The 13,624-nt window shown below is 40.1% G+C and overlaps 2 protein-coding genes across 2 annotated transcripts; both read left to right on the top strand.

The window, feature by feature from the left end:
• Positions 1–248: 248 nt before the first annotated feature.
• On the top strand, positions 249–11,262 carry cops8 (COP9 signalosome subunit 8). Its single transcript, XM_059343503.1, has 7 exons — positions 249–404; positions 1,030–1,100; positions 2,727–2,775; positions 3,411–3,543; positions 9,503–9,610; positions 9,759–9,821; positions 10,650–11,262. The coding sequence occupies exons 1-7, from the start codon at positions 312–314 to the stop codon at positions 10,727–10,729; spliced, it is 597 nt and encodes a 198-aa protein (XP_059199486.1). The 5' UTR covers positions 249–311; the 3' UTR covers positions 10,730–11,262.
• trim63b (tripartite motif containing 63b) lies at positions 3,558–6,743 on the top strand. Its single transcript, XM_059343501.1, has one exon. It carries the CDS (start codon positions 5,110–5,112, stop codon positions 6,154–6,156), a length of 1,047 nt encoding a protein of 348 aa, XP_059199484.1. The 5' UTR covers positions 3,558–5,109; the 3' UTR covers positions 6,157–6,743.
• Positions 11,263–13,624: the final 2,362 nt, after the last annotated feature.

The raw sequence follows: 13,624 nt of genomic DNA, 5'->3' as shown, positions 1-13,624 counted from the left end.
ACAAACTGTGAGCAACAAATTGCACAAAAAGAACTGATGTATCAAATATGATACAAATTAGAATCATATATCCCTATTGTTTTTGGATTTTTTTAAAATTATCTGTCAGCAGGTTCAATAAACACTCCAGTTTTAAAAAAAAAGAAGAATTTTCTGGCAATTATTTAATGGTTCAGGCTTTATAGGGTTAATGTGAAACGTTGTTCAGGCTGATGTAAACACAGATGGAGTGGTTCTGGTTTCCTCCAGTAGGGGGCAGCAGCAGCCATGACGCGCTGCTAATCTACTGCAGTTCCACAGAAGAAGCTCCAATGCAACAGCAAGGCATCAACATGCCTAGTGCTGTGATTATGGAAGAAAATTTTGATAAATTATTAGAGCAATGTGAAGCTCAAGAGCTGGAGGTAAGCACAGAATTGCGGAATTCATTATTTCTTATGCCGACAACAAACGGCTTCCTGCAGGCTCCTGGCAGTTAGCTTCTCACCACTTTGGGCTCACGTAATAGCTAAGGAGCTAGCCTGTTTTACTACTATACCGCTAATTTTACATTCAGACACTGCACTGTTAAATTACCTTACGAACCAGCGCCATGCTTATAATGTCAACAATATTTATTTTAACGTAAACGGTAGATTTAGCGTTGCTCTGCTTTAACTTGTGCTATTAGCAGAAAGTAGCTAGTTAGCTTTAGAGCTAGACTGCTAGTAAACAGATAATAATATTGCTTTATTTAGATTAGCACAACATTAAAGCTATTGCTTGCTCCACTGAATGACGTCATGTAACCTTGTGGCTGACTTTAATGAATATAGTAACATTGTAGTTAAATTACTAAGCAGGAAATGACGTTATAGAGAAAACAACATGACTGAATGGATAGTGTTGGCTCCTGGAGTTACAGTCTGTGGCTAACTTGACAGAGCTAATATCTATTATTGATGATATTGATTAGGCAGATAATAGCTTAGTTTTGTGCTAATATTTAACCTCAAGCTTCATTATGACACCTGCAATTGTTTTGAACAGGCTCCAGGGGGCATTGCAACACCTCAAGTGTATGCTCAGTTGCTGGCGCTCTATTTACTTCATAATGACATGTAAGTCAACTATGTGTCTGTCTGTCTGTCTCTTTTCCTCGACAGGGTTTTTGTCAAGGGTTGGAGGGATCAAAGCATTCGTTTTCAGATTTTTGCTTGTGCTTCTGCAGTCCTTACCTTAGAAAAGGTGTACAAAGCATCTGTTATTTGAGACTAACTTTACAAACACTTAAGATGCCCCTTTTTTTCCGCTTCAGCTTAAGTTTTATGACTTTGTGTTACATATATAGTGCATTTAGGGCTTTACAAATAAAACATATGTTTGGGAAAGAGTATGTGTGTGATAAACTACAGAAGGTACCTGCAGTCTGTTCTGTTATATCGCTGCAAACCCTGTCTTCTATTGCTCTTGATTGCTCTTTAACTTTATTCTGTCTAAATCACAGTTTACCCAACCCAACTTTTTTTTTGTGGAGACCAGAAAATGACAAGGCCTGTTGAATTTGGTCGCAATGTAGCAGAGCAAATTTGTGCACAAATAAACTTTCATGAAAATCTGTACTGCCATTTTCACATCACTTTGTATTATCTTGAATAGACAGCGATTTTGTACAGATAGGTTTACAACTTTAATGCACGTTATTAAAAAACATGTACACACACAAACACTTTATAAATTGTAACAAATAAATATATTCATGCAGTTAACAAACTCTTGTTTTCCCCTCTTAGCAGCTATTATCAAACAGTATATCAATTTGAACAGTCAACAATCAGTTTGTTAACCACATCAGGGGCCTCATGTATCAAAAAGAGTGCGTAGCTTTCATACTGAAAGATGGCGTACTCCCAAAACTAGAAAAATACGTATGCAAACCCACCTCCACGTGTATCAAACTGTGCTTATGCCAGGTTCTGTACACCTTCCCTTGGTACATCCCAATCAGCTGGAACAAAGCACACATGCAAGAGCCACCAACCACTCCCCGGCTCCTCCCAAAAATGAATACGCAGATGATATGTAAATTACTATAAATCACCGTCACGCCCGCTGATTATCAAAAAACAATGGCAAATCAATGTGCTGCCACTGCTCGCGAATGGACGTGGTGATCTCCGAGGTGGAGGCAGGAAAATTAGCTTTTTGGTGCCTCAGGTCTGGGATCAGCAACAAGGTGTCACTGTGGCTGTTAACCAGCCGGATCAGAGACCTGCACCATGGCAGAAGTGTCCGTAAACACATGCACCTTCTAAACGCCACCGTTGTTTGAATTACTGTAGAACCGACAGAGCAGCCAGTGCGTGATGCGTGCTATAATCTTTTTACGCATCAGTTTATAAGTCACTCTTAACATGTTGTCCCAATTAAACATCACATATGGGATCAAATATGCACCACCTGACTTATTCTGAAAGGATTTCCCACACACGTTTTTCCCCGGGGGAGAGAGAGATCTGCGATCTAGTGGTCCGCACATTCTCACTGCAAGTTCACTTTTCATACATGTGGCATGTGTGGGAAAAACAGCGTACGCAAGGTTTTTGTGCGTACGCAGCGTTGATACATGAGGCCCCTGGTCTATTCCATGTCAAATCTCATTGGATATAATTAAACTTGCAACTTGCTAATGTGATAGGGAGGTCTGCTTGTCTAACCGGTCCAACTTGTTGATGTGGTCCCAACAGGAATAACGGCAGGTATCTCTGGAAACGGATTCCCCAAGCAATAAAATCGGTAAGCATTCTGTAAGACACATGTGATTGTGGTGCTTTATATGATAGTTACCATATTTATTTCCATGTTGTCAATACCTTTTCACTTCAGCATCCAATAGTAATTACAACTTCCTCATTTCTTTTGTTTTAACTTAGACTCTAATTTCATTGTAATAATGAAGGCCAATTCTGAAAAGTAAACATGTGGCTGTCAGACATATAACCTATGAATAAAGTTGAACACCATATTTAATGCCTAATACATAATTATTAATTAATAAACCATTTTCCCTCCACAACCAAATCTGGTCACTATAGAAACTGCTCAACCATAGATAAATATAAAAAATAGTTATCAGTAACACATGCAATTGCCACATTGAGTTGTCTGATTGTATTAAAAAAAATGGAAAATGGAATAAAATGATTGCAAATCAGATTACAACTCTCTGTCAGATGCTCAATTGTAGCTGAGGCTCTCAGATTGTAGAAAAGGCCTCATCTTACATTGGTGTTTTATTAAAATTAACCACTGTGATGCAATTTCCTAAGTATTTGGGTGTGACTGCTCATTACAGTAGCACGAACACTACTGCATTGTCAAATGTGGCATACTAGAAGTTTTTTAAATGCCTTTCCACTTGTATTATCCAGGCAAACCCTGAATTAACATCCATTTGGGCTGTTGGCCAACGCATTTGGCAGCGAGACTTCCCAGGGATCTACACAACCATTGCAGCGTACCAGTGGTCAGAGAATATCCTTCCGGTCATGGAGGCCCTTCGAGGTAACAACAAAAATGATCTCTTATGTCATTTAGATTATGAAAATACTTGTAAATGATAGTTATGTGCTTTTCACATTTGGCTGTGGGGAAACTGTTAAAAGATAGTCCCTGTAGAGAAATTAAAATGAATTAAATATTAACATATCCTCTGCAATCAGCAGGGGGCACCAGCTGAAAACCATTTTAGCTCTGATGCAACTAAGGGGAAATAACATGTTGGAAAATGAAGGGACTGAATTTAACTGTTTACAGCACCTTTCCATGTACAGCAGTGTGGCATGTCACTAAGGCTAGTTCAGGTGGTGCCATTACATTAAATGGAAACATCCCTATTTGAAAGTTATGGCCTTCGTGTTCACAATTGTTAGGGCATGTGGTGGTTCTCTTGTGCAAGAGTTTAAGAATAGCTTCTCCCTCATGTTTACGGTACTGCTTGTTTATCTGCCATGGATGCTGACGTACATTATGTCATAAGACCCAAGGGCAACATTGATTTTAAGTGCTTGGTAGATGTGAATATGGGAGATGATGAGTGTTTTAATCCAAACACATTTTATTCTGGAAAGTTCTTGATTTAAGCTGATTTCAAGAAGCAGCAACTCTTCCCATCAAAGAAATTATCCATGTCTCTGTAATAAAGTTCTTATCAGTAAGTATAATGGTAGTTTTTACTTTATACTCTTTCTATTTACTATGTTCTGGCATAAATATCATATTGCAATATATCTAAATGACCACAATCACATCAACATTTAAGTCCAGACTATTTAATTTTGGGCTTAAATCTTAGCATTTAAAACTAGAAATGACACCAAAATGGGCACCACAAATTACTAGAGCTCAATGTTAGAACTTCTCACTTTGTCTAACAGACAGTGGAAAATCCCCAAACATATTCATAACCAAGAACAAAAAGTAAATATTCATATTTGAAATCCATGAACTAGAAAATTGTTTTATGATTACATAAAGACATAATAAGCCACCAAAACTATCAATATTCATTGGTCAATCTAAATGTAGACATTAATATCAAAAGTATATGAAAAGTATTAATCCTGTAGCAAAAAAAACAATTTATATAAGTGCACAACAAGGAGATACAATGGTCAAAACAACACAGGAGTCACAGGATGTTGACATTGACTTGTTTACAGATTAGATGGAGCTCCCTCTCTCAGCTCAGGCTCCTCGGAGCAGGTCATGTGGACGCTGGTTGTCTCTGCTCAGTCCACTAATGTCACATTTGGAGGGGACACAGCGCCCACTGGGACAAGTGACACATGCAGCCCTGAGTAGGAGGGGGCCATTTCTGTGAAAAGATCCCAAGGCAGCAAGCAGGCAGGAATGTGTGGAAGGGATCAGATGTCACCAGCTGTGGGGGGCTGGTATAAAGGACAGAGCTGCCAGCTCTCAGCCAGAATAGATATCAGCCTTTGAAAGTAACAGCACAAACTCAGGATAAGTTCAGTGAGTCTCCCTTTTACCAACGGAGAGAGAGTAAAGCTTTTAGTTTTCTCTTGGGAAAATTAGGATCCATACTGGTCTAAGTGAGAATTTTCTATTATGGACGTCCAGAGGACAGGATCTATGGTTAGGCCTCCGAGCCCCATGGATAGCCTGGAGAAGCAGCTGAGCTGCCCCATCTGCCTGGACATGTTCACCAAACCTGTGGTCATCCTGCCCTGCCAGCACAACTTGTGCCGTAGTTGTGCCAGTGACCTCTACGACTCTCGCAACCCATACCGCTTCTCTGGTGGCGTCTTTCGCTGTCCTACCTGCCGTTTTGAAGTTGTGCTTGACCGCCATGGTGTGCACGGGCTCCAGCGTAACCTGTTGGTTGAAAATATTATCGACCTCTATAAGCAGCAGCAAGAAGGCAGCAACAGTGGGAGCACAGAAACCACCGTGAAGCCTAAAGACTCCAAGGAGCCGATGTGCCAAGAGCATGAGGACGAGAAAATCAACATCTATTGTACGACCTGCCAGGTACCCACCTGCTCCATGTGCAAAGTGTTTGGCCAGCATAAGGACTGTGAAGTCGCACCTTTAGCAAGTGTTTACCAGGCCCAGAAGGGTGAACTGAGTAATGCTATCGATACCCTTGTGGCCAGCAATGGCCGCCTTCAGGCCCTGCTCAACCAGATGGAAGATGCCTGTCGTGCTGTACAGGATAATTCTCAGCGTGCTAAGCAAGGCCTGGCCGAACGCTTTGACCTGCTTTATGCTGTCCTGGAAGAGCGCAAGACTATCCTACTTGAGCAAATCGGAAAAGAGCAAGATGAAAAGGTGGCAGCTCTGCGGGCACTGGCTCAACGTTACGGTGAACGACTGCAGTCCAGTACAGAGCTCACAGATACGGCTGTGAGGGCGTTGGAGCAGGGTGGTGCTGCTGAGTTTCTGTTGGCTTCCAAGGGCCTCATCACACAGACCAAAGATGCAGCTAAGAGCTCACTGGGCGAAGATAGGCCAGAGCCAGGCTTTGAGAAGATGGACCACTTCACGTTGTCAACAGAGCATGTTGAAACAGTCCTGTCAAAAATGGACTTTGGAGTAGTCGACGATGATGACTTTGAGGATGCAGAGGAGGAGGAGGAAGAGGAAGAGGAATAATGAAAATTGAAGAAATTATGGACTTGTAGGAAATATTGTTTTATGTGCTTTTGAAGGTTTTTTTGGACACAAGTGTTTATGGCAGGGACTGCATTTGATGTTGAAAGACATACAAGGTTACGGTGGATGTGGGCTAGAATTGCTTGCCCTTACAGTGCAATATTGAATTTCAATGTCCTATTCATACCTTTTCTTAACTTCTTTTTATACTTTTGTACTTCTAATCAGTGAAATGGAGAAATTGGGAGTAGATCAATGTAAATATAGGACGTCTAAAGATTGATTACACACCATTTTTCTCATGTTGTGGAAGTAGTTACTTGTGTTGTTTTTTTCACTTTGTCTAAGTTTGTGTTGAATTGGTGATAATCACCAAATCTGTCTTCAATGGAATGTGGAATAAAGCTGCATGAAGTTAAGCACCCATTTGCTTTATTGGTCAACTAAACCATGACCTTCAGGAAACCACTGAAGGAAGAAAACATAAGTATTTTTTGGACAGAGTGCTTCCATCAAAATATTTCCCAGTCGGTTGCTACTTTTCACTTGGCAATAGGCTGTACTTAAAAATAAAAGCCCTTGCCATGTCCTGTCTGCTTTGCCTTTGCTGGTGAAAAGTGGGGGCTATTTATAAGAGGTGAGAGGGTGAGAAATGATAGCGGCCCTGGAATAGACTCAGGGAAAGACAGGTCAGGTCCTGTTTCTCCTCCATAAAATCTCCCAGCCTCCCACTCATGGACGTCTTGCTCAGCAGCTCCAACCCAACTCTGGAGTGTCAAACTAAGAAAGGCAGGTCCAGTTGCCACACGAGTCATCTCCTAACGGTCAAGAGTCCATGGTAAAAATACACGTCTGCCTGGGGACTGGGTTACAGAAAGCCCCTGGAGATGACCTGCTTGGCTGTGTTGGGAGCGTTTGCTCAGAGTTCACATTTCTTTTCTAATATGTAGACAGCCAGGTGCAAGAGAGTTGTTCCAACACAAGAAGCAGTTTTATTAAGTTTAATATGTGGTTCAACAGATGGGACTTTTACAAAGATTAGAGCGGGGGAAAACAACTCAGTTTCCTGTGTAGTCGTTCATCAATGATGAGATAGCACAATGACAAAACAACAGTATTTCATCCACTTTTCTCTTGAACCACATCATTAAAATAGGAAGCTTAAATCATCAAAGTGTCTAAATAAGGACTCCAGATATAACTTTAGAGCCAGGACTTTGATTAAAACCACACCACACTAAAAATGAAGTGCTTTCAAACACATTTATGCACACTTGGGGCATAAATACTGCATCGCCAAAGAACTTTCAATTTAATATTTTCAGTCCTTCCATCTCTTTTTGGACAAGTACAATAACAGCGAGAACAGGAAGCCCTTTGGACAGCAGAATGGGAAAGTGCTCTTGACAAATCTCCGGCCTTTCCCTCACAGCTGTCTTTTCTCATCCCACTTGTTATTGTTACTGCTGCTAGCTGCTGCAACAGACCGAGGGCTGACTGTTGGTACACATAAACCGTTGCTAGGCAATAAAACACCAAAGGCCACAACCCTGAGGCATTTACGTGATAGCTGCAGGAGCAGCAGCACGTAGAGCGAGGGGGATAGGTGTATGTTGTCCTGTGCTATTGTGAGGCCCCGTCACTCTGAGGAGTTATCTCCACAAACTACAGCACCGTGTCAAGTCCAGCTAGATAAATGTGGCAGCTCTGACGTTTTGGAAGCCTGAGCCAGTGCCTGTTGATAAAGACTTCTGTGGTTTGTAGTGTAAGCACTGCATCACATATAAACCTCAATGATTCATCATTTGCAAGCTTCATTTAACATGATCTATTTTCAAGTATTCTTAATTACGGGAAATCCTAATTTTTCATGTGTTAGAGCTTGATTACCAAAACAAAGGTTACTTCACAACAAATGCACCATTTAGTTTCAAACAAACCCAGATGCTAGAAGCAATTTAAGACAACGCTTTCCCTCAAACCAACTCCTGTCTGTTGTTAAGTTGTTTGTGACCTTGTGCTTGTCTGGAGTGAGCAGGAGATTACTTCATAAAGTGAAACACGCAGAGTTGCATTAGCAAATCTTAAGGGAAATTTGCAAAAAAAAGGAAAAACATGAATTACAAAATGCAAACCTTGAGCAGTCACTTAACTTTTTACCAAATAACACAATCATCATATCATATTATTACAAGGGCTCGACATAAACCATTTAGAGAAATCTTTTTTCAATCCTTGGCCTTTGGGATAGCAAACAGCAATATGTCTACTCCAAAATAAATGCATTTTTAATGTTTGTTGCAGTGATATTTAAGTGTTGCAGTTACAGTCACAATCAGATGTGCATTAGTGCATTTACTCACATATATACAGGCATCTGTTCTAAAACAAAGTAAATTAAGTTGTTGTTCGACTAACGACTAACCTGTCAACAAAACAAATGTGTAAATGAATCTAACTGACAAAGAACCAGATGAACCCGAACAAAAGAAATCTAAAAAAGGAAATGTGTGAAGTATCCTTGCATCTTGAGCTGGACACAGAATTGTAAAGCATGTAAAACAAAAGTGACACATTATGTTCACAAGTTCAAGGTGGCACATTAATATTTACTTAATACTTACTGTAATAAAGCTTTTTTGTGCTTTTATGTACATTTTCATTGTCAATAATTAGATTCTGGCATGAATCATAATTCAGATTATTTTGTTGAAAATATAGATCACAATTATTTGACAAAGTCACTCATTTACTTTAGAAATTCTTTTTTTTTTTTAAAGTCTAGCATATTTTTTTTTTTAACTTAAAATAAAATTAAACTTAAAAACAAATGAAAGATGTACCAAAATAGCTAAAAACACAAAATAAACAAATAAATATATATACATTTTAAAAAAATAAATAAAATAATTAAGAAACTATCTCCTGTAAAAGGCCTTAACATATAGTCAGTAATTAAGCAAAACCAGCCAAAAGTGCACCGCTGTAAGGGGGCACTGGATTTGTAACACAAGACAAAACAAGAGCATCATTTCTTATAGCTACTTTTTTCTTTTTGAAAAAAAAACAACAGCCCCTGGCTTTATAAAACCACTGCCTGTCACTCTTGATGAATTGTTCACAGTACAGAAAAGTGCTCTGTCCAGTGCTTTTCCTCATTAGCAACTTTGTTTATAAGAAACATGACTCTTAAATTCCTGGTGCATGCATGAAGTTCACAGAAAGTCGCTGCTGCTGCTGCTGCTGCCTGTGTACTGTATGCACTTTAAATAGAACCAGAGCACAGTATGCACTCCATATGCACCTATCTGATGTTAATGTCTCTGTGTTCACGTGTCCTTTACAGAGAGCACACGGCAAAGGGCGTACAGTCTAGTGGCCCAGGCCTACACTTCCATCGCAGCAGAAGACTTCGCTGCCTTTGTGGGATACTCTGTGGAAGAGGCAGTAAAGGGTAACTCACAGGAAATATTAAATCATCCCTGATACTGTGTATACAGAATGTATTAAAACTTTAGTGATAAAAAACTGCTGTAGTATAACTGATTTCTATTCCATAGCTGTTTATGCATACACTGATAGGGCTCTGTCTTTGTCTATAGGTGTGGTGACTCAGGGCTGGCAGGCAGACCCTGCTACCAGGATGGTGATGCCCAAAAAGCCAGGTAGGTGGCAGTGTTGCTCTTTTCATCTGAACCCAACTGTTAACAGCCCACTGTTCTATTACTCAAACTGTTCATGATTAATCCTGCACCCACCTACTCCTCTTTCCAGACATAAAAATGAGCATTTTTAAGCTCAATGAGAGATTGTCTTTTCCCTAGAATCTCCTGAAATGTTTGATTAGACAAGTCTCCCTCCAATTTCCATTGTTTTCTTCTCCTGCTCCATTGTTTTGTCAAGACTTTTATCACATCGTGACAAATGTCTTCAACACAGAGAGTCGTGGATTTATCCATCTTTTAAGAGAAACTTACTGATTTATGCAAACAGTCATGGAGGAGGTTGTGGTATGTCCTGCTCTCTGTAATCATTGGACATAACTGCTGCAGCATCTGCTGCGCACATGTCCAGTACAACACGCTAACCCACTCACCATTAATCCTCACAGGCCTGGCTTTTTTTTTTGTTTTTCCACAGCGCCACCGGGGCTCAATAGTGCTTGGTAATTTTGGTTGTAGAGGAGATCTCACACAGGAAATTGGTTTGGTTATAAATGTAAAAAATTGGAATGATTTCCAGGCGGAGTGTCTCAGAGACACATGGGGAGACTCTGTAGGTAGTGTTGTCAAACAGGTCCGGGGAGGTGCTGGGGCCACATGTGCGGTTAACTTGAAGCCTGTGACCCGCTGAGTCCGTCTGAGTTAGAACACGTGGGCTGTAGCCACCAAGTTAAAGCTGAGATGTAAGATCAATGGTACTTGGCACAACAAGGAATCCCCTTCTGACTCAACATCTCCTCCTCTCCTTTCCTCTCCTCTCTCTCTCTGCAGATCCTCCCCCCGTCTCATTGGTTCCAAATGAGCAGCAGTTGGCCAGACTCACTGACTACGTGGCTTTCCTCGAGAACTGATAACCCACCACAACCACTGCCATCCTGTTTCACTCGCTTGGTACAGAGGGAGAACACAAGTTTGGACGGACTCTTCCTCCAGTCCCACTCTCTGATAGAGACGTACCAAAAACACACCCATCATCTTGCATGAAAGCTGCAAGCTCCTCTCCGATACCTGCCTATTTATGTTCAATAAATCATATAAAACTCCTGTGCTAATTAATTTGATCAAAATTGGTTATTTCTCAGTAACAATGTATTATTATTTTATTTTGCTCTCACCTGATGTATAGATTTGGGTCTGATTCCAAAAGAGAAATATGTCACTGTCAGTATGTTTTTATGACGAACCTAACAGAACCTTTACACACAATAGAAATACACAAGCTAGAATGTACAGTTTGTCCATCAGCACTTGAAGGTTGCCTTGAAACAAACTTTGTCAGGTAACAGAAGTCTTGGCATGCATGCATCAATATGTGGATTTCAGACCTCATATTTTGAAGTTTATGTTTTGACTGGTGAATAAATATTTTGCTGTTTCTAATTAAGTAGTCTTTGATTTGATGTTTTTATTCATTCTGGTTTTTAAAGAGCATGCTGGGCTGAGTCAAAGATATTGAATATTCATATATATTCAGCATTCGTGGCTTAGTGCTGTCACATTTATCTTATAATAAGTTTGGCATCAACACTTAACATGCATGGAGAAGAACATAATGTGTAAGGTAGCATATTAAGAAGAGTGGAGCAGTGTCAATATTTTCACACCGGTTTGACATAAAGCAGGCAGCAACCTTCCAGTCTGAGCAGGGAAGCAAACCCAGAAGTTTGTTAAGCCCGCAATCTTTCAAAAGTCCGACATCAGTTGCAAAACAACTCCAGTCCTATCTATCACAACACAAAAGAGACGACTTCTCTCTTGATTTATTACCTCAGAAAAATATCTGGCAACATTATGGTCTCAATCACTAGTTTCAAGTCTTCTTCAAAACAGCATGATGTTAATTGTGTAAATAATGGTCCCATTTAGGAAGAAATAGATCAGGGGTGGCCAACCTGTGGCTCTTTAGACTGCCTGCAGGGTCTCCCCGTGGCTCAGACAAAAAAATTATATATATATTTTTACATTAAAATTTGTATTTATCAATGGTGTAAACCAAAAACTATTTGTATTCTTCAATTGTAAAATTGTATAGCCTTTTTACAGCATATTAAAAAAGTTTTGACATTTAAGTCAACTAAAATGTGCTTCATAGCTTATGAAAGTCTCCGGCCCGGTGCCTTAACCTTTAAGTTTTGCCAACTTTGAGTTTAGTTTTGAGTTCCCCGAGACAGACTTGTTTCAAAATCATATTAATAAATGCTCAATATGACTATTAATAATGTTGGTAGGCTGTTTATTTAGACTTATTAGGTTGTTTATTTTCATTTTAGGCTCAATACAAGGTTTGCGGCCCCATTCCTTGATTTTCTCCCTTTTTTTTGGCCAACAGTGGCTCTTTAGTTAGTAAAGGTTACCCACCCCTAAAATAGATGATAAAGCAGGGTATGGTTTGGGGCGGGGCTACCTTGTGATTGACAGGTCACTAACACGGTGAGCCTTCAGGATGGAACGTGCCAAAATAAATGTGTATCCACGGCACAGTGGACATCTAAACAGTCGTGGACTTGTTTGTCGTGTTCTCGTCTCAGAACTTGACCCTTTCATGGTGAGTTTTCTTTTCATGAAAGTTTATTTGAACATTTTGTTCATTAAAAAATGTATTGTTCAGTGTTTAGTTGTACTGAAAGACACTCCAAGGAGTCCGATAAGTAACATACATTTTGTTTTAGCGTTAAAAGTTTATTAACGCTAAAATGTCCTTGCACCTCCCCAGTCCAAATATGGTCTATCCCGGTTTCAAAAAACAAAGATCGCGTTGGACGTAACCGCCAAATTGATGCTTGAAACAGGCGGACCACAAACCAATGGGTGCATCACGTGACTACGTCTGTTATTTCTATACAGTCTATGATATGAAACCAAACACCAGACTGGACAGTGTAGTGAATTTTACCACTAGGTGCTGAGTTTACTCAGCAGCCGTTTTAAGGCACCTCAGAGCTTGTTTACCAACAGAAGAGACTTCCTTTTTCATCCAGAATGTCTCAGTTGTCTCATTGGCTCAGTTTTAATTTTCTTTGAGACAAACTCTACCATGCTTCCACCAGACCCTACCACCACTTATGTATCTCATCCATGTTGCCGACCTCCTCTCTGCAGCTGATTGCACACAGTCTATGACACACTAACAAAATATTTTTAATCACATCATGTTGCACCATGTCCACGTCCGACACCACAGCTTTATTACTGGAGAATGTCTCTCTCCATTACTCTGCAGAGCATATGTGTTAAATCAAGGCAAGATAATCAATGATGGTGTTGTTATTCCAGACAGACGATATCATTAAAACATCTAAAATCAACTCAAAATCAGTTGCTAGATAAACTTTGCCTGCCCGCCCAGGACTATGTGTGGGAAACGAATACATTTTGGATTTGGCACCTTGACGTCATTGGCACAGGTTGCTGATGTAGGTGACTTGTAATTTGCCAGGAAGTGTCATATTAACAGTAAAGGTTTCAGGTTTGTTCATTGGAAGCCTAAGAATAAACACAACTGGAGAAAAAAAGTCTGGTCTCAATGCAAGCTTTATTTAGGTAACAGGTAAAGTTATGCAGTGCTGGACCTATGACATGGACAGGCCAACAGCTGAAGATTGTGATACACAATGTGTGTGTGTGTGTGTGTGTGTGTGTGTGTGTGTGTGTGTGTGTGTTCTTGTACTCCCTACATAGTGAGGACCACAACACATTTTTAACCAACAGAGTGAGGAAATTTTTGCAAAGTGAGGACATTTCGGCCG

This window comes from Centropristis striata, chromosome 10 (assembly GCF_030273125.1).
Source record: "Centropristis striata isolate RG_2023a ecotype Rhode Island chromosome 10, C.striata_1.0, whole genome shotgun sequence".
Lineage (NCBI taxonomy): Eukaryota > Metazoa > Chordata > Actinopteri > Perciformes > Serranidae > Centropristis > Centropristis striata.
This window is presented reverse-complemented; position numbering and strand designations above follow the sequence as displayed.